This window comes from Lytechinus variegatus, chromosome 12 (genome assembly GCF_018143015.1).
Source record: "Lytechinus variegatus isolate NC3 chromosome 12, Lvar_3.0, whole genome shotgun sequence".
In the NCBI taxonomy this organism is placed as follows: Eukaryota; Metazoa; Echinodermata; class Echinoidea; order Temnopleuroida; family Toxopneustidae; genus Lytechinus; species Lytechinus variegatus.
In genome coordinates, this window is record NC_054751.1 from 32920866 (window position 1) to 32945145 (window position 24280).

The following is a 24280-nucleotide window of genomic DNA, read 5'->3' on the forward strand; positions in this document are numbered from 1 at the left end:
TCTTTGAAATGAATAGTAAAATATCTCATTTCAATAGACTGACATGATTTACAATCATTTTCCTTTTCAAACAGTGTAATCATTTGAATCACTAAATATGAGTATGAAATATTTTTTCATGTGAAATACATACTGCAATGATGGCGTGGTAGTCAACACAATGCACAACAGACATAATCCCTGCTTTCAAACAGTGAATACATGTATAATCAATTTCAATTATTACTCTTTTCCTTTTTTATTTCTGGGGCCCATTTCATAGAGAGTTAAAACTGTTGTAACTTTACCATTCTGACAACTACCATGGTAACAGAGCTCAGCAGCCAATCATAATCAAGGTTTCCATGGTAGTTACCATAATGACAAAGTTACAATAGGCCCCCAGGTCATATTTTTTTGTCTTAAAGAATTCAATTCCAATATGCGGGGGGGGGGGTACTTCAGCAACAAATTTGAGTAGCTAGTACTTCATGGTCTCACCTTCAAAATAATTTCCTCGTACTTACATCTTCCATCCCCCTGAATCATGAATATATCTAAGCAATTGTTTTGACAGATCCATGAATGAAATTCCTCAATGTGTTGACAATGATTCACTAGACTTGTGATCGTGAGTTATAATCCATTGTATAAACTTGGATAAAAATTGAACAGAGAGCAATATCTGTCTATAAGGTCAGCCACAATGCCTGATTATAGGTTATGTACCAGCTTGGTATTATACCAGTAGAAAGATGTTCAGCAGAGCTCCTACAGGAGTTACCATAACAGAAACAGAGCAGAAATATCATCCATAGTGAGTATAAAAATATAGGCAATCCAAATCTGGAGAATTTTTTATAAAAACTTTGATTTATCAATTTGAATAACCTGGATAGAAAAAACAATTAAGTTTTCTTCTGATGCATTAATTATACCCCTGACACATCACATGACTGAAAATATCATTCTTAAGACAACAGATTCAGATTGATTTTTTTTTGAAAAATTGGTAGTAGAGTAAATGTAACTGATGTCTCACAGTAATTCAGGAAGGAAAACCAACTTCTTCAGGCTTGCAATCACTAATGTAGCCTATCAAATGGCCATTAAGTTCCAAGGTTCTATTCATAAAATATGTCAACTCAGGCATCAGTGATAGTTTGAATCTAAGTCTTATTTGTCAAAACTTGGAAAATTGAAAATTGGTACCCGTTGCCTTGAAAATTGATTTAATGAGTCATGCATTATGTCAGAGATACATGTAAGGTATCATTGAAAAGTTGTGGAGCGTTGTGGCCCAGTGGATTAGTCTTCGGACTTTGAAACAGAGGGTCGTGGGTTCGAATCCCAGACATGGCGTAATTTCCTTCAGCAAGAAACTGATCCACGATGTGCTGCACTCGACCCAGGTGAAGTAAATGGGTACCGGTAGGAAGTAACTCCTTAAGAAGCTGTGTGCGCTATGAACGCCTAGCTTAGCCGGGTAATATAGGAGCGCCTTGAGCACCTAACAAGGTGGAAATGTGCGCAATATAAATACCCTATATCATTATTCTATTTTATACTCAAAAGGACGAATTATTAGATTAATTACCTTTTTGATAGCACCCCTCTAAATATGGGTTACCTTGCAATAAAATGTAATTCTCAAGTGAAAATGTTTAAGTGCTTCAGATTGTCAATCATATTTTAATGAACAATAGAAAAGGTTAGAATAAGGCTTCAAGGATGCAAATTGCTCTTAAATACACCAGGTGGACACCAACTGTTATGATTCTATCTCACCTAAAGATTTTATCATAAATTACGAGAATTAATATAACCCCAAATTCTATAAAGTGACATTACATAAATTCAAATGAGCAGCGCATTGATACTCTGTTAAGTCCAAGAGAAAAGAATGGCATTACATCAGAATTCATCATTTCTTCCGTTTAGTCTGTTTCCTCCTTGACCTACCACTAGACCTTCCAGGGCTTTCACTCCCGCTGCCATCATCAAAATCCTCCCTATCAAAGTCCAATCTTGTCTTGCGGCTCGCTTCCTTCCATTCCGCTTGTAGCTTCTCCAGCATGTCCTCGGACAGTAAACCTTGTTTGACCAGCTCCTGGCTCAATCGTCCAGACAGTCCACCAAGCTTCTGAGACAGGTCATCTCTCGACTGACCTTCCCCGTCCATGGTATGGGGTCTTTGACGAGGCTTGGTGTGGCTACCTTTGTAGGAATCTCTTGATTTCCTGTGACCAGTGACACTGTCTGCTCCTCCTTCAGAATGGTCTTTTGATGCAGCCACTTCTAGAGGTAAAAGAATGAAGAAATTCAAATAAGCGTCCATCACTAATACAGCAGTGCAGTTGAAACATGAAGGGCAATTTCAGTAAATATTACAAAGTAACCACCTTGTAGTCTCACCCCAACTTTCCTCATTCATACCTCACTATACAAACTTGTCAAGCCATATAAATTCGAATTTACCAACAGCTCTATGCAGAGGTTCCACATAAAAATTGATACATGAGTCTGAAAGTCATCTGTAAATGAGGCATTTTGTATGCAATAAATGTCTTTAAACTTGGGTCTGAAATCAGACATCCCTGTTTGTGAAACCCACCCAGGTAACCAGTCAGGTGTACAGTCCTATAACTTACACCATCCAAATGTCTCTTCATAAAGAGTTACAACTATGGTTACTTTGACAATATTTTGGCAACTAACACGGAAACCTTTTTAATTGATTGTTGAGCCATGTTACCATGGTATTTACTATAATGTCAAAGTTATCATAATTGAAACTCTTCATAAAAAACCACCTAGTTTTGAGAGTTTTGGTAACACTCATCACAACCTATCTTTCCAAGGCCTGGAAATGTATTGTTTGGGCTAGAAGTCATGCCTTGAGGCCACCGCACACCTTACAACCCGACTGGTCGCCAACTGGCTTGCGACTGAGTGTGGGGAGATGTGACGTCACAGCTCTTGTCAGCTTCAGAGTCGCGAACCAGTCAGAGACAAGTCACAAGAAAAATTGGAAGGATTTGACATGTCGAATCCTTATGACTGGATCGCAAGCTCAATCCAACTTCCAGCCAATCGGACGGCAGAGTTGCATGACACGTATATGATAAAGCGCATACGAAGTAGTAAGTGCACTTTCTCAGTTGCTATGCCAAAAAGCGCATGCGTGAGTCGCAGATCGGATCGCAAGGTGTGCGATGTCGAAGCTTATGACTACCTTGCGATTCATCTCCCCTCTCTCAGTCGCAAGCCAGTCGCCGACCAGTCAGGTCGTAAGGTGTGCGGTGGCCTTTAGACTGAAAACTGGGATCCCTTTCTAACAAAACGCCACCCAGGTTTGAGAGTACTAAGAAACACTGACCACCGATCTTTCCATGGGTCTTTTTCTGTTCTATATCAGGATCTGGTAATGACGTCATCCCGTTAGACCTGGTCTCACTGGCTCTGATTAACTTGGTGATATTAATCACACCCATCTGAATGATATCATCTAGCTCGGCTTGGACGTCCTGTATGAGGGCGGTGTCTGGGAACATGTCCATGAATCGATAGCTGAAAGGGTAAGAGAGTAATCAAAGACTGAGATATTGAGCAACCTATGTGACAGTTTGGTTGTAATTTTACATAAATTTTGTTTTCTTCACAGAACCACATTCATCCACTAAAAACCTAACCCTTCATAGACCTGTGAAGAATTTGTAATGTACATGTCACATTGATCGCCTGATTAAATAAATGATATTAATAAGAAATAGGGCTGCACAGCTTGACAATAACATCAAAATATTGTGACATTGAAACTTAAATGAATAGTTGATTTTGGGTCTATGATATACCGCAAATCAGAGTTTTGTAAATAATAGAGTTTCAAAGGTGCATTAGACTAAATTTTTGTAATTCCTCCCATCCAACACACCAGAAGGGCCGTTTCATAAAGCTGTTTGTAAATTAAGAGCCACTTTAAGAACGACTGGTGATCTTTTCTTACGCACTAAATGAATCGCCAATAAATATACCATTTACCACAAGAAAGGATCACCAGTCGTTCTTAAAGTCGCTCTTAACTTACGAACAGCTTTACGAAACACCCACCAGGACCTTTAACCACTAGTTTATTCCCAATCTCCATTCTGTTAGCCTTTACTAGCTGAAAGTATGTGAGAATGACTTGACAATAATGTTTGAAGATTTGCATGGTGGTATGAATAATCGCGGAAGTGGTTTATGGTACACCATGTGAAGACTCCTGAAGACAGACACTCATCCTGCCTGAAATGTTAAGTCTTCTCTCACACTCCTACTCTACACTCATCAAATCAAGTCAGCCCGTTTTACCCACTCAAGCCTCTTTTACCTCTTCAACTCAACCAGTCTTCTATTCATGCCTCTCATCCTGTCTACTACTCTAGGGCTTCACTCAATTCCAAAAGATAGTCTACTTCCCAACCTCCACTTTCTCACCTTTCCATTTTACTTCTACCTCTATCCATTTTTATCTCAGTCCTTCCCAGGACTTTACACATGGTGTACCGTAAAACCATTTATGCGATGACTTGACATATTCATTCATTGAGGATGATATATTGCCATATCATGGTTTATACAAATGAAGATTGTATACCCTAATATGGAATATCATGCTGCCCTAATAATAATCTGGTGGGTGTTTCATAAACCTGTTGATAAGTTAAGAGCGACTTTAAGAACGACCGGTGATCCTTTCAAACATGCTAAATAATCACCAATGAAAATTTAATGTTGAATATCATTTACCACAAGAAAGGATCACCATGCTGCCCTAATAATAATCTGGGGCCGGTAACACAAAGCTGAGCAATGATCGTTGAACATTTTTCAACGATTGCTTCCATTGGCTACAATGTACAATCAATCGTGAAAATCAAGCGTACAATCAATCGCTAACCTTTGTGTAACAGGACCTAGGGCTCTGTAACACAAATATTAGCGATCAATCGCTAAATGAAGTGACCAATCAATATCAATGTTACACACGCATTAGGTTTAAAATACTGACCAGGGACCAATCAGTGCGGTACTTTCATATTTGCAATTTATCGCAAACCTTTGTGTTACGGAGCCCAGGTCTCCTCTCAGGAGTGTTGCAGAGCTGCCAACCTGAACAAGAACATTTCAGTATTTTCAAGGCTGAAAATCAGTATTTTGGTGAGGAAATTAGTATTTTCACAGGAATACCATAGGACAACACACAAACTGAAACTTTAGAAATCAGTATTTTGCATGAAACCATCAGTATTCTTCTCTATTTTCAGTACTAAATACAGAAAATCAGTACTTCTTGGAAGCTCTGTGTTTGCAGCATTACCTTAACCATAGATATAGATCCATGACATCATGAACTGCTTCTAGATGCATCAGATCACGGATGTTCTTAGGGACTGCTAGAGGCCATCCAACGGATCGACAGAACCAGTCAAAGGTGATAGGTTGGTTTCTACTATACTGTCTTGCAAACTAATATCATGAAAACAAGGGTATATCATGAGTATAGCATAGTGATATATTGTATTATTCTTTTATACTGTATCTTGGTGTATGAATCTACTGTATGTTGTAATGCATGAAACTAGCCTGAACCCTATCACAAAAAGTTAACAAATTGATAAAGAGGATTTTTTTTTAATTGATTGCATTCACCATATCATAAAAATAAACCATATAACAATTTTTATGATTGCAATGTCCACAATATACAATCTATCATAAAAATTAATCATAGATTTTTTTTTAGATTCAATGACATTGACCACAATATTTTCAATAAATCATGAACAAATCAATCATTCAATCTTGCACAAAGCTTTGTATTAAAGGACCCTGACTATTCATCTTTGGCACTACTAATTTACTCTGACTTTGAATGTGTTTATGCTTCCATTGCAAGGACAGAATCAGCGTTTTCAACGCCATATCAGAAAGCCGATCGTAAACGTGGTTCTGGGAGCGCTGTTTATGCTAACATGCCCTTTGAAGCATATCACTCTATTTCAGTTAAAATTCGGTGTTCATTCAAACTTCAATCTGAACGTTCCAGTGCCAGTGGGTCAGATGGTTTATTCTTTATAAAGTTGCTTAAAAATGAAGAAAAAAACATTGATATTGTTATTTCAAATTTCAAAAGTGTGAAATTGAGGGTGTACCTTGAGGAACATTGTACAGATGAAAGGTAGTTTCCTGTTGATAGGGGCACAGCAGAAGACGTATCTGGCTCGTAGATGAAGAGGAACATGTTGAATCATATCAGCTAAAAACTTGAAGTCATCTACATTGCATACAAAGTAATTCTTCTCTACTTGAGATAGAGTGATGAAGATATCCTGATACACGAGGAAAAGAAGAAAGAAAGGTGTATACAATCATTGGATCTACATACATAAATATGTGAGGTGAAGTGAATGGATACCCAGTAGGAAGAAATTCCTTGAATGCTTTGAGCACCTAGGCAGCCCAGCTAAAGCTGGGGTAATAATAATAGCAGGGCCCACTGGGAGAACAGTTTTCAGAACTGAAGTGACTTCCCTGGGTAAATATACCTATATTATTATTATTATAATGCATACAAAAGTGGTACCTCCAGGCTTGAGCCAAAGCATGGGTAATAATACTTGTGCTTTGTATCCTCAGGCAAATAATACCATATCAATTCAGCTATAACTATTTTTATCATTATTACATATCAAACCAAATAAAGACAATTCAAAATATCACAGTGAAAAATGAACAGTGCATCCATGGAAGGGAATGTTTACAATGTAGAAGTACTATCCTGGAAGTTCTGTGGTCAAGTGTTTCTGAGTCTCTCCTTTCAATCAGAGAGTTGTGGATTCAAATCCTACTTCTGGCATTTCCTTCAGCAAGAAATCCATCCAGATTGTGCTACTATCAACTCAGGTGAGGTGAACGGGGGACCCAGTATTGACTAATTCATTAAAGGGGAATGAAACCTTTGGAACAAGATACTTTGTGTGAAAACAGAAAAATCAAAGAAACAGATCAACGAAAGTTTGAGAAAAATCAGACAAATAATGAGAAAGTTATGAGCATTTGAATATAGGGATCACTAATGCTATGGAGATCCTCAAATTGGCCATGTGACAAAGAAGTATGATGTCGCTTGTGAACAACTCTCCCCATTATTTTAGTATATATTTCACTTGAATTGCCTCTTTTATCACATCTATCAGTAGATCATTTCTTTCTATAGGAGGGCATGTAATACAGATTTTTAAAGAATACATCATGGATAAAGTGTTTGTATCACCATTATAAAAAGCAAAAAGAGACATTTTGAGGGTATTTTATAGTCCATCAAAGGGAAAGTTGTTCATATATGACATCACACATCCTTGTCGCATTGCCAATGGGAGGATCTCCATAGCATAAGTGATTGCAATATTCAAATGCTCATAACTTTCTCATTATTTGTCCAATTTTTCTCAAACTTTCTTTTTTATTATTCTTTGATTTTTCTGTTTTGACACAAGCCTACTTGTCTCAAAGTTTCCATTCCCATTTAAATACTTGTGCAACAAAGTACAGGTAAGTCAACCTTTCATTATTCAAATATTCGCCCAAATCGAATTAATTTGTTTGAGACCAGATTATGAAAAATCTATCTTTAAACATATCTCTTCACATTCAAATTTCTCTTCAGACTAACAGATTTCTGAGATCCCAAAAGATTCAACTAACGCAAAATTACCTGCATTTGCATGTAGTAACTCAGAACTGTGCTATTATGATTGGACTAATTATAATTTCCAGGTCTAGATATCAAACCCACTAGATAAACTGAATTAAAATAATTTGAAATGGACACTGAAATTATGAATACAGGTACGTATATATCATGGATCCTGTTTCATAAAAAGTTGATATAATAGCAACCCATGCTGGAATATCACCAATCATGGCAACTAAGAAAATTTTGCATAATGATTGGCTTTTCCAATGAAGGTTGATATTCAAGCAAGCATTACTAACATAGCATTTTATAAAAGAAATAGGCCCCTGATAAACTTATCCATCAAATTATTCATAAAAGGAAAGTGATAATGTCCAACTTACAATGAGATTTGATAGAGTTGCATCAGGTAGATGATAGGCGAAGAGTTCAATCTGTTCAGCTGTAGGGTGTAGACCACCTGCTTCTATCTTCTCGACAGGACAAGCTAGAATCTCTTTGAGGAGGGGTAAATCATCAGCATGGAAGGTGGTAGCTTCCCCTTCCTCAAACTGAGTACCATATCTCCCTGCTCTACCAGCTATCTGAAGCGCCTGGGAAGAGAAAACCAGTTTTAAGTTGGTTAAACGAATGGTTTGGGCTAAAAGTATTTATAGCTTAATAAATAGAGATAAATTCATTGAGCAAAATGCAGTCATCATGAATATTTATTAGGTGGCCTGATGATGTCACATCCTCACTTGTTCTTTTGTATTTTATTAGGGTATATTAAATTAGGTTTATTCAATTTTTTTCCTCCATGAACTAGAAAAATTGAATTGGCAACTGTTTTAGTGCATTAGATATTTATTGCTATTGTTATTTTATTATATGGGAGACACATTATTCACACAAGTATGAAATAATGAAAAATCATGATTTTATGAAATAACATAGGAAAACGGAAAGTGGAGATGTGACACCATCAGCCCACCTAATGAATATTCATGATGACTTTTTTCACAAAATATTGCTAAACATTCAACTTCAATAACTTTATTATTTGTTATCCGATATGGATTGAAATTTTCAATATTTTGCTCAGTGAATTCTACTCTATGTATGAAGATATAAATATTTTCAGCCCAGACCCATCCCTTTAAATCTCAAAATCTAAACATTATTAGGATAGTTCAAAACACCTTCATTTTAGATATCATTGCAATGGTGGCAACTTCATAATGTCTGATAACAATATTCTAATTCCTGTGGAGAAGTTGCAGAAAGTGTAGGTAAAAGAAGGTTGATACTTATATAACATAACAATGGAATGGAACTTTATTAAGGCTATCCTAAAATGTTTAAGTTGTGAGGAATAAAGTTTTTACGGCCCACCAACGATAAGCATTTTGTAGGTTTGATTTGAACAATCATAACAATCATAAGGTATTGTAATATCATTTGACTTGGATATGACAATAGTAGTGATGAACAGCTTTTGTAAAGCATCATTTATCTGCAAAATAATCTATACAATATCTTTCTAAAGATTTGAATCACTGGATTGTGGTATTTGGATACTGAATAATTGTGAATTTCAATGATCATTTTTCTCTGTTGTTGGATGTAATTTGTTTCTCTCTAAGCCCCAGTATGATCTCTCACCTGTGATGTAGTCAGTCTATCCATCTCTTTCTCTCCTTTCTCATTAATGTATGGCCTGATTAGACTGTTAAAGATAACTCTCTTAATACTCCTGACAGGTTCAAAATATAACAAAAGAAAAGTACAAAATAGAACCATTTCAAAGACATCAAGTTTGTTGTTAATAACTTAAATATATAAAAAAAAGTTTGTTGTTAAATATGAATTTGTATAATCACAAACATAAAGACATGTGTAGAGTATCATGGTCATGGTAACATTACCTCTTTTAGTAGAAATGATAATTTTATCAATCAATCACACAGATCCACTAACAGGTTCTCTCTTGCATTTCCCGTCCTTCATCAGATTGAAAATTTCTAGCTTTTCATTGAGACCAGTGTTCATTCGTAGTGATACATCCTATGTCCCCCTGGGTCTCCCCCTTATGTGCTTTTCCATGGAAATGCTCCCACAAGTTTTTTTTTGCTCATTACATGTGACGAAAATCAATTAGGTAGATAACTTGAAAATTAAACTACTACCTTTGCTCACTGAACAAAGAAGACTGGATAACCCCGCCCCCTTAACTTGCCATAAACACATATCTGTGCATCCACTGGAGTGCCATGAACACATTTTTGTGCAATGGTCATACAGCTATTGTTATGCCTATTGCATTTTGAGGAGTGCATTGCATGCACCAGTGATTCCATTATTCAGTTCAGCTTATGGTCAAGAGGTTTAACATTATTGTCTCAGGAGTGATTCCCTTTTTTATGAATAAAACAATTAAATATAGACTCTGAAAAAAATGGCTCTCGCTGATTACATTGAATGGTACAGTTTAAAACCCCACAAAACACAGACCATTGTAAGCAAGTAAGGAAAATCCCTTTGACTTTGCTACACTGCAGGACCTTCCAATTTTGTAATTTTCAAACTGTGGTGCAGATTTTCACTAATTTTCCACCAAATGGTCATAGCTGTTAAGCGTCCACTCATTAAGTGGATAGACTGGGCCACACATTGAATAAACAAATCATACTATTTACTTCCTATACTTGTTTTCCTAAGAATCCAACAAAAATAAGAAAACACATTGAAGAAAGAAATATACTATAATACAACTTCCACTCACAGATTGAGCCCCATTCCAATAGCATCGGTGGCAACCAGTATCTTACAGGGGTCATCAGGGTCATTGAACTTTGCTGCTTGACTCAGTTTGGCACCTGTAACACAAATTAAGTGTTCATATTTCAAGATTCTAACAAAAAATATGAAAAAGTAATAAAACAGGGTATCATATTAGCATTATGGTTCATTTCACTCATTATTCAATATAGTTTTTTCAAACCTTTAGGAATCTTTATAAAATGGCATACTGCTTAAGACAAAAAACACATTTGAGGTACAAGGTTATGACATAATGCCAATTTGGCCTTATTCTAAACGAAACACTTGTAATTATTGCAAATTTATATATTAACATTCTCATAATTACTTCAAACTCAAATATGATAATCTTATTTGTTTATATTTTTAGAACAATATAGACAATGTGATTTGTTTCAAAATCAGATTGTAGACAAGTAAGACAACAGCATTTCAGCTTTAGGGCATTGGAGTAGAGGGGGGGGGGGAATCCCCAGAGCCCCCTTCACACCATGTCAAAAAACCTCACCTGGTGGTAATGATCCATAGATAACAGCACACTCCTTTCCCATAGCTTCTAACTGTCTACTGATTGAATATAAATCATTCTTACTGAATGCAACAATACAATCACCTGGTTTCACATTCTCAAGGTTTCCTGTAATGAGAGAACATTGAAATTTATTTCATTTCATGAATTCTATACATGTATGTTACTTTCAACCATACATATTCAAATCTATCATTGTTGGCATCATTTCATATTATATACACTTGAAAACAATACTTGGTAGTGTATCTTAGATAATAACATTAATACTTCAGATTACATCTCATATTTTCATTTGCTCAATCGCAAATATTAAAATGTCAAGATCTCCATTTTAGCCCTCAATGAACAAATGAACACTCAAGCATTAAAGAAGCCCAGCTTTAATAGCATATAAACTATTGATAAACTATGTGCATATATATTTAATTCTGGTTACAAACATTACATTGACAATTTAAAACATCATTCTTTCATTTGTACAAGTTTTTGCAAGTTTCATTGAAGCAAGGATTTTTACTGACATGTGAACACTCAAGGCAGCATGTATTTATCTTACTGACCCCTATTCTATTCCAGCAGGAGTTAACTAGAACCCTTGCATTATTTTAGTTGTTGGTGCTTTAATCAAAAGCTGCTTACTAAGCCTTATTTGTTTACCTTGACAGTCAATCAGAGCTCACCATTTAGCAACCAATGTTTTTTTCTATGTATATTGCTTTACTGTAGTATTCTGTTCATGAAATTTTACTCTGATGAGTACATGTCATAAAAAGCTTCAATATTTCTGTTTTTAATTCTGTTTTCGGTCTTTCATTTGAGTAAAATATTACGTTTCAACTGCAGTTGAAAGAACGTTTGTGTGAAAAGATAATTCCAATGGATGCATTCCAGTGACATATTTTGTTACAGTTCGATAAAAATATAATTATCTCTCCAGAAAACCTAATATCTGTTTCCGCAAACGCATCCATTATTCCTAAAATTTCACAAACTATCTTTCCAAGAAAATAATATTTGCCTGCAAAGACTCTAGTAGATCCCTCCCTTTTCCTCAAGCAAAAGAGGCATAGTATTTTCAAGCATTGCCTACCTAATGGTTGATCCAAGATTTGTAGCGATGTCAGCCTTTTGTAATGTCGTATCTCAAGCTCATCACCCGTTGATAGAGTGAGTTCTTTGACAAGATCAATAGCGGCTGGCTCTCCGCATAGATGAATCTCCTTGGCATTAACTCCTGGGTTTTATTTATTAATCAAAAAGGAACAAACTCTTCATAAGAAAAAAATAACAATAGCATTATCATTGAAGGGGATTGACGAACCCGTCCATCAATTCAAGGAGGCAATTGGCAATGAAGATATTGGCCCGTATTCTGATAGCAGGTTTAACTTAAATTCAGGTTTAAAGTTGTGGTTTAAGTATGGATAGCCAATTGTTACATAAATCACTAACAGTAGAGATATCATACTTCAGCTCATTCGGCTCTCAAATCATTCATAATTGTCTAGGAAGTATAAATAGATGATTGTCTTCACCATTGATGAATCAGGAAAGAGCACAGTAAACATAACAAACATACATCTTAATAAAAATTTTGATACTTTTTGCTTCCCATACTTAAACTGAAACTTTAAATCTGAGTTTAAGTAAAACCTGCTATCAGAATACAGGCCTATGGGTTCAATACCGACTTCGGAGATTACTGGTCACTGGTCACTGGATAGATTACGTGACAAGTTTTCTGTTTTTCAGTGGTTTATCTTCAACCTGGTGCACTATTTCTGTTATAATCTGCTGATTAACACTTCATAGTAAAGACTGGTCACGAAATATCTGCAGAAAAGTAAGCTAAAATTGTGATTTTCAATGAGATTTATGAAGTGAATTTGTGTTATCTGTACTACGATATACGTAAGCCCATATGCAACACGTTGTACGGTACGTTGCATTCACGGCTTAGTACAGTTCATGCCCGTTATAGCAACATGGGTGCATTTGCATATGAATGGTAAACATTTCGAACAAGTATGATGATGGTGTCTTGGAAGCGTCCATGGCCGTGGAGCTTACATATTGCATGTTTCATGCTCTACATTGGCTTGTCAATAACTATTTGCAATAATTCAGATGGATTTCTTGCTCCAAAACCTAAAGCTCGATACTCCAATCTCTACATCCAGAAAGGATACTTGAAATCTCGTATCCCATATTATAGTAACGCTATCGCTAGTCTCAACATTAGGATCATCTGCTGTGGTGACGTGAATCCTAATCCAGGCCCATGTGTTAGATCACGTCTCTCTGATAAAACTCAAATTCGATCAACTAGTAAGCAATTGAGTTGCATTCTGCTAAATGCCAGAAGTCTACGTCAGAAAGTACCCGAGTTCGAATCATATATTTGCACTTCCCGACCAGACATCATATGTATTAATGAAACATGGTTGAATGATGATGTTTACGATGCCTCCTTGGGTATTCCACAAGATTACCTTATATTTCGTCGTGATCGCCCTGATAATCGGCGTGGAGGTGGCGTCTTGCTTGCTATAAAGCAGTACCTGATACCGGAACGGAAGGTAAACAACAGCTGTCTTGAAATCATCTGGGCCTCCTTCAAGAATGGTTCTGACTCATGGCTGATTGGTGTATTATATAGACCTCCTAATAGCAACACATCTTATTGGGATAGGTTGCAAGCTGAATTAGATTTGATCAAACCTGATGATTATGATGGATGTCTCCTTCTAGGTGACTTCAATGTTGATATGTCGCCAAATGTTAATTCTTCAAATCGGATTCACTTGTCATCAATGATGAATGAGCTTGATCTGATTCAGATGGTATCCTCTCCAACTAGATTGTCGAATGGATCTTCCACTGAGGGATCAATCATCGATCTTGTCTTTACCAACCGTCAATACGCTCTTCTGGATGTTAATACCATGGCTAATCCTGTGGAGTCTGACCACCTAGCAGTAAGTGTTCGCCTGCGATCACCGAAGCCTGCTCCGACGCCCTCAGTTCTCCGATCGTTTCTTCATTTGAAACAGGCAGACTTTGGTCATCTTCGGCATACTCTACACCTATTACCATGGAATTCTCTATTGGATCCGGCTGACATTGAGGAAAGCTACGAACTATTTCTTGACCTGTTTCATGCTGCCGTCAATGATGCTATCCCACGTACCTTGAAGAAGAAGTCTAAATGTTCACCTTGGATCTCAACAGAACTAAAGAAACTTGTCTTGCTGAAACATTCTTTGTTTAGAAACGCTAGACGGTCTAAAAGACCTGACGATTGGACTGCTTACAAAGCTCTTAGAAATAAGGTAAAGAACGAAACTAGGAAATCTTACTGGACTTATGTGAACTCTCTCTTTACTTGTAAAGATAACAGGCGTAAATTCTGGTCATTTATACGTAATAAAAAGCATGCTGTACCACCTCCTAAATTCAAGTTAAATGATATTAACATGTGTAAACCTTGCGACATTGCTAATGCTTTCAGCACTTATTTTTCTTCCGTTTTTGGTCCTTCTTTACCTCTTCCCAAGGCTCCTTCTTTATGTACTTTGCCTATCCCTTCTCTCTCTGACCTGTCCGTCTCCACCTCTGATATTCATTCTGCTCTTCTTCGCCTATCCAAGAACAAACCACCGGGACCTGACGGCTTGTTACCCAGTGTACTCAGTAACATTGCCCTTGAAATTTCACATCCTCTATCTATTTTGTTTAATGCTTCTCTCCACAGTGGAACTGTGCCTTCTTCTTGGAAACGAGCCCATATTACCCCTGTTTTTAAGAAAGGTGAAACATCCGACATTACTAATTACCGGCCTGTTGCCCTAACATCTGTGTTGTGCAGAGTGCTTGAGAAGATGATCGTGAAGGCTATTGATAACCATGTCGAATCGTTTGGTCTCCTTAATAGAAACCAGCATGGTTTTACGAGAGGGAAGAGTTGTGTTACTCAGCTGGTGAATGTGCTCCATAGATGGGCGACTGTCTTGGATAAGAGATCCCCACCACGAATCGACGCAGTTTTTCTAGACATGTCGAAAGCTTTCGACAAAATGCCTCACAATGCTCTTCTTGCCAAGCTATCCTCTCAATTCAACATTCAGGGTAACCTGTGGAGATGGATTTGTTCTTTCCTTTCTAACCGCTATCAGTCTGTTCTCTTTCAGGGTTCAACCTCTCCTTTGATTCATGTTCCTTCCGGAATTCCGCAGGGAGTGTTCTGGGACCCAAGCTATTCAATCTCTTCATTAACGACATCTCCATCTCCCTTTCTTCTGAAGCTGTTCTCTTTGCAGATGATCTTCTCTTATTCCGTGTTATTTCTTCTGATGCTGACGAAACCATAGTCCAAAATGACTTAGATAGCTTGATAGAGTGGACTGCCAGCAATGGTATGTCCTTTAATGCACACAAGACTAAAGTTATGCATGTGAACCAGGAAGAAAAGAATCCAAACTCCTCATTACTATTTAGGAAACGTAGGAAATGCATATCATCCGTATCTTCATTCTTGTACTTGGGTATTACAATTAGTTCAGACCTATCATGGAACCCACACATTGATTCAATTGTCTCTAGGTCGAACCGTCTGCTTGGTTTTATCCGAGTTGTTGCACGTGGTGCCTCTACCAATGCCATATTTGCATTATATAAAGCTCTCATCTTGCCAATCCTCGAATATGGCATTCCTGCCTGGCACCCGACGACCTTAACTCAATCTAGGAAAATTGAAAAGATTCAGCGAGCAGCAACCCGCTTAGCTCTCAAGCAGAGGCGAGGCGAAATGCCGTATGATGAAAGACTTCTGGCACTTAACTGGTCATCACTCACATCTCGTAGGGACTACTTGTTATGCTCATTTGCATACAAGTGCCTGTCGGGTTTATGTGACTGTAAATCTCTTCTTGAAAACATACTCATTAACCCCCGTCATATGGAAGTTCTTTCCTTTCGACATCTTTCTTCTAGGACACAATCCCTCTTCTGCACCCCCTCCAGAAGACTACCTCGACTGTGGGACACACTACCCAACGACATCAAGGATGTTGCTGTTCTTTCTCCTTCTACTTTCCTCAGTTCTGTAAAGCAAGCAATTCTATTTCCTGATTAAGACTTTTATGCTTTTCTACTTTTCCTGCTTAATACAATGATTCTGGTTCTGCCTTGGAGACATTTTCTTTTCATTATCTCTGCCTCTCTCTCTCTCTCTTTTCTCCTTTTTACTTTGTATAAATTATATCTTTCTCTCCTATCAAAATTATGCAATTATACATTATGCACTTAATGCATGCTTTTCTCTAGATTTTATCTTGTATTTTATCTTGTAAATTACCTTAATTATTTTAAGGCTAGTACAGTGATATTCTTATCCTTTCTCTTTATCTTCTCGATTCGTTAATCCAATGCTTTCTTATCCCAATTTCCTATCCTGATGAGTTTTATCATGTTATCATGTTTTTTCACTGTACATGTATCGTTATGATAAATCAAGTGATTATATCCTGAAAAAGTTTTCGATATTAATTACATTTTACTTTGGACTTTTACCCCCCTTATTTTTTCAGATCTCCAGTTACACCAGATCTGATAATCATACATATTTGAATTTCCAATTGCAAGTTTATTTTAAAAATACCCCTTTCATTACTGTTCAGCACCGAGGTGTTATTTTCTACTATGTTATATTTTTCCAATTTTGCAGTGGTATTTTTTTATGCATCTCAATATTATTTTGGCACCCTTTTCAGTATTCCCTTTTTAAACGTGCAATATTTTGTGTAATAGTATTTATATATTTTTATTTATGTCTTGGGAGCGGCATGTGTGGGGGCTCATGCCTTCGGGCAACAGTGATGAATTTCGCTTTTGTGCCCCCTGACCCACATGCCGTTCCCGCATTCTTTGCATGTTAATGTACTGTAAATTTTCTAAAGTAATGTGTATGTACTTTTTTATATTGGTCAAATAAATAATAATAATAATAATAATATTTTACCATTTTTGGTATCACACTTTCCATTCTATAAGGTTATTTTTTGGAAATATCTAGATTTTCAAACCAAATCAATCGATAAACCATTCAAACAGGCAACTGCATTAACTATATATTCAAAATGATTCTACTGATAGACCTTTATTACTGTCAATCTTCTCCAGTAGGCACTAATCACACAGATATTAAAATACCATATTTTGCCATCAAGCTCTTATTATGAAGCTTCACAACAGTAGCACAAAATTTTCTTTAAAAATCCTTCATGACTTTAATTTATTACTGTTTTATGTTGTTGTCATTTGTTTCTTCTCATAAATATTTTCCCTTCCAGAGATGTAGAGAACCACAGATTTGCCCCTGAACTTTTTATCTTATTCTATAACATTATTTTCCACAAAGGCTCTGATTTTTTTTAATAAAAACCAAAACCCAAAAGATCACAAATTTGATACTAGTAATTATCTTGTTTCTCTTGGGTGATCTGTAATGATGTACAGATAGTGTGACTCACCAAGTAAAGCTCTTGTCCATGCCCAACCTCTGGAAGGGTCTCTTAACATCTGGATTTCATCAATGACTGCTATCTCATCTAGGAAAAAATAAAGAGAGGATGATTTTCACGTACATATAAAACTGATGATCATTTTTCACAAACAAAAAAAGATGAAACTTATGAACTTTTAATGTACCAGATTGTGTGCAGCTTCTTATGGAATAATAATGTTTAATCTGGAATCAATCATTAGCTTCTTTAAAGGACAAGTCCACCCCAACAAAAACTTGATTTGAATAAAAAGAGAAAAAATCAACAAGCATAACACTGAAAATTTCATCAAAATCAGATGTAAAATAAGAAAGTTATGGCCTTTTAAAGTTTCGCTTCATTTCACAAAACAGTTATATGCACATCTCGGTTGGTATGCAAATGAGGAACTGATGACATCACTCACTCACTATTTCTTTTGTATTTTATTATATGAAATATTTTCATTTTCTCATCATTGTCATGTGAAGTGAAGTTTCATTCCTCCTTGAACACGTGGAACACGTGGAATTCCATTATTTTAACATTTTGTGCTTCAGGCAAGGAGGTCCTAATTGTCAAATTTGTAAAAATTGAAATAATGTATAATTCAAACAATAAAAAACAAAACAAATAGAGAGTGAGTGACATCCTCGACTCTCTCATTTGGATGTAACTGGCTCATTCATATAACTATTTTGTTAAAAATAAGCGAAACTTTGAAATGTCATTACTTTCTTATTTTACATCCAATTTTGATGAAATTTTCAGCATTGTGCTTGTCTGATTTTTCTCTATTGATTCAAATCAACATTTTTCTGAAGTGGACTTGACCTTTAAGATGATGCATGGAGAACTCCACCTAGATCTACTAAAATATGCCTCAAAGAAGGAAACACAACTCATGATGATCAATTCAAGGTCAAGTCAGCCTTCATATCAACAACACAATTAAACTCCTTCTTCCCCGAAACAATCACCCATTGGAACAATCTTACTACAGAAATTATCACCTCAAAAGCTCTGAAATCTTCCAAAACAAACTCCGAAGGCCCTCCCAAAACCCAAACCCCTCAAATTTTATTACCACTCTCGTCAGCCTCCTGGAGGAGGACTTCGGGGAAAACGACTGTAGGACTTGAATTTTGACATTTGGTTTCTTTGATAGTTATTTATAGTTCAAGCTTTGGTATTTAGTTCAGCTTTGTTTACATTCTTGATGCTTTTGTTGTCATCCATTTACATTTGACTTTCAACCTACTTCTCCAGTCATTCCTTTCCTATTCAGATGTGTTCTTTCATTACATTCTCACATCTGATTCTTTTGTTCAACATTCTTAATATGTAATCATCCCAATATCTTATTCATCTCCATCCTCTCTCTCTTATTGGTTATTTTTATGAATTAGACTTTTACACTTTCAGTTGGCTCCTTCATTCTCTTTATTTTCATTGGTTGATATGCTAATTTTGTAATGCAATTATGAGTTTTACTGAGGCAAGGAATCCCAGCAAATAAAGCAGTGCACAACCAGACTTCATCGAGTTAAGTTCAATTTTGTTTCTGTGACTTCAGAGTTAAGTTCCATCTTCTCCTCTCCGTTTGCTTCTGTTTGATGTGTATGCTTGAGCTTCTGTCCCATCTTCAGTTGAACATTTTATTTTTCCCTTAAGACTTGTATTATTTTCAACCCCACACGACTACAAGGTACAAGGGTGCATACTTACATGGTTGGGAAACACTGGTCATCTCTACTGTACATGCCACATGAGGTGAAGGAATCGAGTCTGGGTGAGCATACTTCCTCTCCTCTCCTGTTACCAAGTCACACATGATACCCTGAAACAAGAGATGGAATAATGAAATTATACCGAATTCATATGATAATAGGTATACTCATGACATTACAGTCCAAAGATATACCATTAAAATTCTATGAAACATACATCTTAAAGCTTTGCATTGCCAAAAATTGAATGAACGATAGTAATGAAAGCAAGTACGAAGTGGCTTTCTATAATGAACTAGAGACAACATAAAATAAATAATGCACACATCTCTTACCATATTTTATACTTATCATCCAATGCTTTCTATGCTCCCATTTCCTCTTTTCTTTTCACTTCTTCATATTTTATATTGAACTTATAAAATTTGAAGTAGGAAGGTGGAGTTTTGGAGATGGGTTTCAACTTAACAATAGAATTTTGAACAGTTTTAGAACTTTTAATACTTCAAAATAACCCTTTTCCTTACAATATTAGGACTGATCCTGTTCATACCGATTATCAATACCACTATAGAACACTTCATCAAAATTTTTGTCAGACAAGTTGTCAGATCTGACAACTTTCCTTGATTTTGATTGACTGAGAAGCACAGTTCTTATGGTAATTGTCAAACAATATATATTTTGTCAGATTTATCTGACAGCTAAAATAGTAACAGTCAAATTTCTTTGCTTCTGAGCAAATCAAATCACGGGCAGTTGTCAGATAAGGTCATTTGTCAGAGTATTCCATCAACTCTAATGGTTAATGAAATACTCTCCTGGTACCTTATATCATTTGGAAATTTATTCCCCGGCCCAGAGCTGATCTTAAATCTATTATCTTACCCTATCATTAGTCTTCTTGTGTACTTCACTGGCCAGCAGCTTCAGTGGACCACAGTAGACTCCAGACTTTGCGTTGCTGAATCTCTCTAAGGCATGGTATGTCTTACCACTGTTAGTAGGTCCTGCATGGAATACAACCTTCCTTTCAATAGCTCTAGCCTCAGGGTACCTTGGTATGGAAGCAATTAATGTAACAGGGAGATAAAAATGGTAAACACCATGTGCTTAAGCACAGCAAACATGGTAGTTTCTATACATGTAGATTGTAACAGGCTGTGAGATGGGCTCTAATGACTATCTAATCTGGAACATATAAGCAAGAACAGCTTATAGCACAATGTTACGAAGAAAATGAGTGAAAAACATCCTGTCGATTATTAGCTAAGAATCATCATCGTTAATATTCTCTATGTTTCTTCAGCTATTCCAAACTACATTCTATGTAGGTATAGTTACAAAATCTCTCTCTCTTTTCCATTTTATTCCTGAAATTTTGACTCCTAAACTTTGTAAACATGCAAAATTGACATTGTTTCATGCTGATCTCAAATGATTTAGTTTTAAATAGCAGCTTTTTCATAAATTCTTAAAGATTTTTTTGAATACTAGTAGTTGATAAGTTTAGTGAACTCTCCACTCCAGCATTACAGATCTTTTATAGATCTTTGATTGTTTTTCTGGATTATTGCCCACAGGATGCTGTGCAAAATAGTGGAAACACAGATCAACACTCACCATTGGGCTGGGTCTGTGAGGTCACTGATCTTTTTTAGATCGTCCATGCAGTCCAGGGCAGGGAAGATCTGGCGGGCATGGCGTATGAAGTAAGGAAAGATGTCATCTATATGCCCCGCCCCTACCAGAATGTCACTAAGAATAATATGCAGATCAGGCTCCAGAGACTCCACCTCTGTGATGTATTTCCTGAAGCTCATGAAACTTTGATGAAAGAGGTTATCTGAGAAAGGATACCAAAACATGAGATAAGCAGGACATCAAGCTCTTCATTCTTTCTTTCTCTTTTGTGTTTCTTTATCAAAGGCAGCATTTTCCATATCCCTCATCATCAGGGGGTGTGTCATGAAGTATTCAGAACTAACTAAATTATCAGCAGTGATAATTTTAGTGAAATCCATGTTTGGAGTGACTAAAAAGCATTGATCTGATTGTTACTATAGTAACTATCAGAGACTGACAAGTTGTCAGTGCTGACAAGCTTAATGAAATGGTGACCAGAATGAAACTTATCCAGAATGAATGCACATTTGCAATTCACTTGGGAGTAGATTATGAGCACCATGGTATCTCAAACACTTAGGCCTATGTTCTGAAGTCAGGTTTAATTTAGATCATGGTCTAACTCTGTGCTAAAATTAATGAAAGCAAAGAATGTCACCATTTAAGTTACATTGTTTGTTTCTTAAGTTTACTGTGCTCTTACCTAACTCATGAATGATGAAATAAACTTTCTTATTTATCCTTTTAAAATTATTAAAAATGATTTGAGAGAACAATGAGCTGATGCATTGAAATTACACTGTTAGAGATTAATTGCACTTTTGGTCATTCATAGTTTATTCATAACTTTAAACCAGAGTTTACTTTAGATTAAACCCAACATGAGAATACAGGCCTAAACTATGCTGATTTGTGCTGGGTAAGCAAAAGGGGGGTAAAATGTAGATTAACGTCTTCCCAGAGGACTATTAACTAAAAGACTGAAAATAATTGACAATGATCCAGACAGGAGTCCACTTAGTAACACCATGATACCATCCATGGTAGTTTTTATTATTATTATTTTTTTTTTTTGGGGGGGTACATGATGAAACAATGATGAAACAAATTCATATAAGTAGCATGTCCAAGCATTCTTGTTACTAATACATTCTATTTCCTCTCATCTTAACAAAAAAAGGACAGTTGTGCCTCTTTGAGTGCCACTATCCTAATACATGGTGCTGCATATGTGCCTATGACCAATCATAAGAGATCATCTTACCATCTAATCCTTCTTCTTCAGCAAGCCTCTGGATAGTTGGCCTTTTTGAAAACTTTGTGAGAATCTTCATCAATTCATCTGTAAAGAAAATGAAAAAAACAAATACAAAATTAATATGCATGGATATAAAATCACTGATTTAGATCGTACCCGATCTTCGGATCAGCAGCTGATAATGATCTAAACAAGGCTGATCCGCTGTTTCACGCCGTTCATACATGTATCGGTATGATCGGTGGCAATCTGAAATACCTCTTGCCGCAATATTTTAACAGTTTCAAAGTCAAAGTAATTTCAAAACACTTCCTGAGAGATCGTGCAATCAATTTGATAATCGTCATGACATCTATTAATGTTTATTTTCCTTTCTGACAAAAATGTTAGGAAAATGCATGCGTCCTTTATATTTCTTTTTGCAGAACGGGAGATCATAACGAAATGTATAATACATAAATCTAAGCCGTTAGTACCAAAAACAATTTTAAAACATTCCCAATCGATCGTTCATTAACGAATCTGAGATGTTTGTAACTACTGTTCTATTTCATTTTCCTCACAAAGAATGAATATAGGCTATAGCTACCACATTGCATTACATCATAATTTACAAAAAGGCCTATACTACAGACCCCTAAAGTAGAAAAAGTAAATAACAAGCATACGCAGGCCTGTTATTTAAGATGGTTAAGTTAATTTAAACATGATTTTCATACCTTTCTTATTCTTCAAATTTGCACCAAGCTCTTCGCCGATGTTAATGTCATCTGGATTATTAGCAGGTTTAACAGGAACAGGAATAAACAATGCTCTAACATTCTTGTCATCCTTGTCTGAAAAACTCCGACATATCCCAGGCGAAGGTGTAAACGCCGGTCGCCGGCTCTCCAGACAAGCTCCTCCCGAATTCGCCGCGAATAAAAATGATCGACGACGGACGGAGTGGATCCCTGACCCCGGAGTTGCGGCATGGTGAGAGTCCAACGTTCCGTTCAAAATCGTTCGTGGTACTGCTGGAAGTGTTCGTTGAGCACAAGACAAACAACGAAATGTCCTGACAATGGAATATGGCCGACCATATTTACTAGACATTATAAAACAAATATATACTACTTGACATCAAGGAAAAAATGAAATACCTGCTCCAATTGCTATTTCAATTGAGTTCCTCCGAACTTAATTTCCACACGGGAATATTAAAGTTACACATGTTGTTAACAAGTTTGTAACGTAGAGGGCCATATTAATCACCACAACTTTTTTGTGAGAGGGGTGTGGCGTTTCTGACCTTCTAGAGCAGTTATTTCATTCATTTAAAGCTTTATTCACATACACATGAAACATATTTTTGTTTTTCCTTGTTTGCACTTTGCTAGCACTTGTAATATATCAAACATAATGTTTTATTTCAAAATGAAATGCACGGTGAATAAATTGAATGGGGAGTCCCAATTCCACTCCGACATCAAGTTGCGGAAAATATGAGAAACACACTTCACGAAAGTTTGACAGAAATCCATCAAAAAATAACTTTGGAGATATGAATTTTTGTGACACCATCTGCGAGTAGCTGTATAGTCTCCATTCATATTTTTTTATATATTGAAATGATTGAAAATATTTTATTGCAAGGATCTGTGTCTGATAGCAAGAAACAACAGGTAAAATTAATTTTCATTTTTTTTAGAATTTTGCTCTTTAAGGAACTTATATCTCACAACAATCAGAGAGCTGCCAGCATGTGGCATCACGAAATAAACTTAGATTATTTCTCAATGTGTTCTTTGATGCATTTTCATGAAATGACATGAAATTTTGCTTTAGGCTGTAGTGAACCCCCCCCCCCTCCTTCAGAGGCAACAAGACTTTCTCTTTGCTTTTATTAACATCTCTCTCTTTCCCTTGTTTGTTCTTAAGCTCTGTCTCTCCTCCCCCTCTCCTTCTCTCTCTCCCACCCCCCCCCCCCTCATACACTCACCTGAAATGTGAAGTTTGTGTGTAACTCCTTGGTTGCAAGAAGTTGCCATTATGGGTTAAGTGGCATGAGTGCATACTACACACAATTAA

At 36.3% G+C, this 24280-nt stretch overlaps 1 protein-coding gene across 2 annotated transcripts; it reads right to left on the minus strand.

Moving 5' to 3' along the window:
• Nucleotides 1–1456: 1456 nt before the first annotated feature.
• On the minus strand, nt 1457–23446 carry LOC121425105 (ATP-dependent RNA helicase SUPV3L1, mitochondrial-like). 2 transcript variants are annotated; one of them, XM_041621083.1, is made up of 15 exons: nt 22930–23446; nt 22217–22294; nt 20950–21172; nt 20215–20383; nt 19325–19436; nt 17585–17662; nt 12145–12288; nt 11031–11159; nt 10485–10578; nt 9365–9455; nt 8104–8313; nt 6177–6353; nt 5342–5490; nt 3359–3549; nt 1457–2274 (listed from the first exon to the last, which is right to left on the minus strand). In XM_041621083.1, exons 1-15 carry the CDS (start codon nt 23303–23305, stop codon nt 1904–1906), a joined length of 2592 nt encoding a protein of 863 aa, XP_041477017.1. In that variant the 5' UTR covers nt 23306–23446; the 3' UTR covers nt 1457–1903. The 2 variants fall into 2 exon arrangements, with proteins under 2 accessions (XP_041477017.1, XP_041477016.1); XM_041621082.1 differs by having other exon boundaries at nt 1457–2277; nt 22930–23445.
• Nucleotides 23447–24280: the final 834 nt, after the last annotated feature.

Bases quoted from the DNA above. Each gene is read 5' to 3' on its own strand.
- LOC121425105 (XM_041621082.1), bottom strand. From the start codon at position 23,305: ATGTCTAGTAAATATGGTCGGCCATATTCCATTGTCAGGACATTTCGT. The intron at 5,491-6,176 runs GTACACCCTCAA...TCATGATATTAG, and splicing joins TCTGTACAATGTTCCTCAAG to TTTGCAAGACAGTATAGTAG. The intron at 2,278-3,358 runs GTCAGTGTTTCT...TTTTACCTCTAG, and splicing joins GACCCATGGAAAGATCGGTG to AAGTGGCTGCATCAAAAGAC.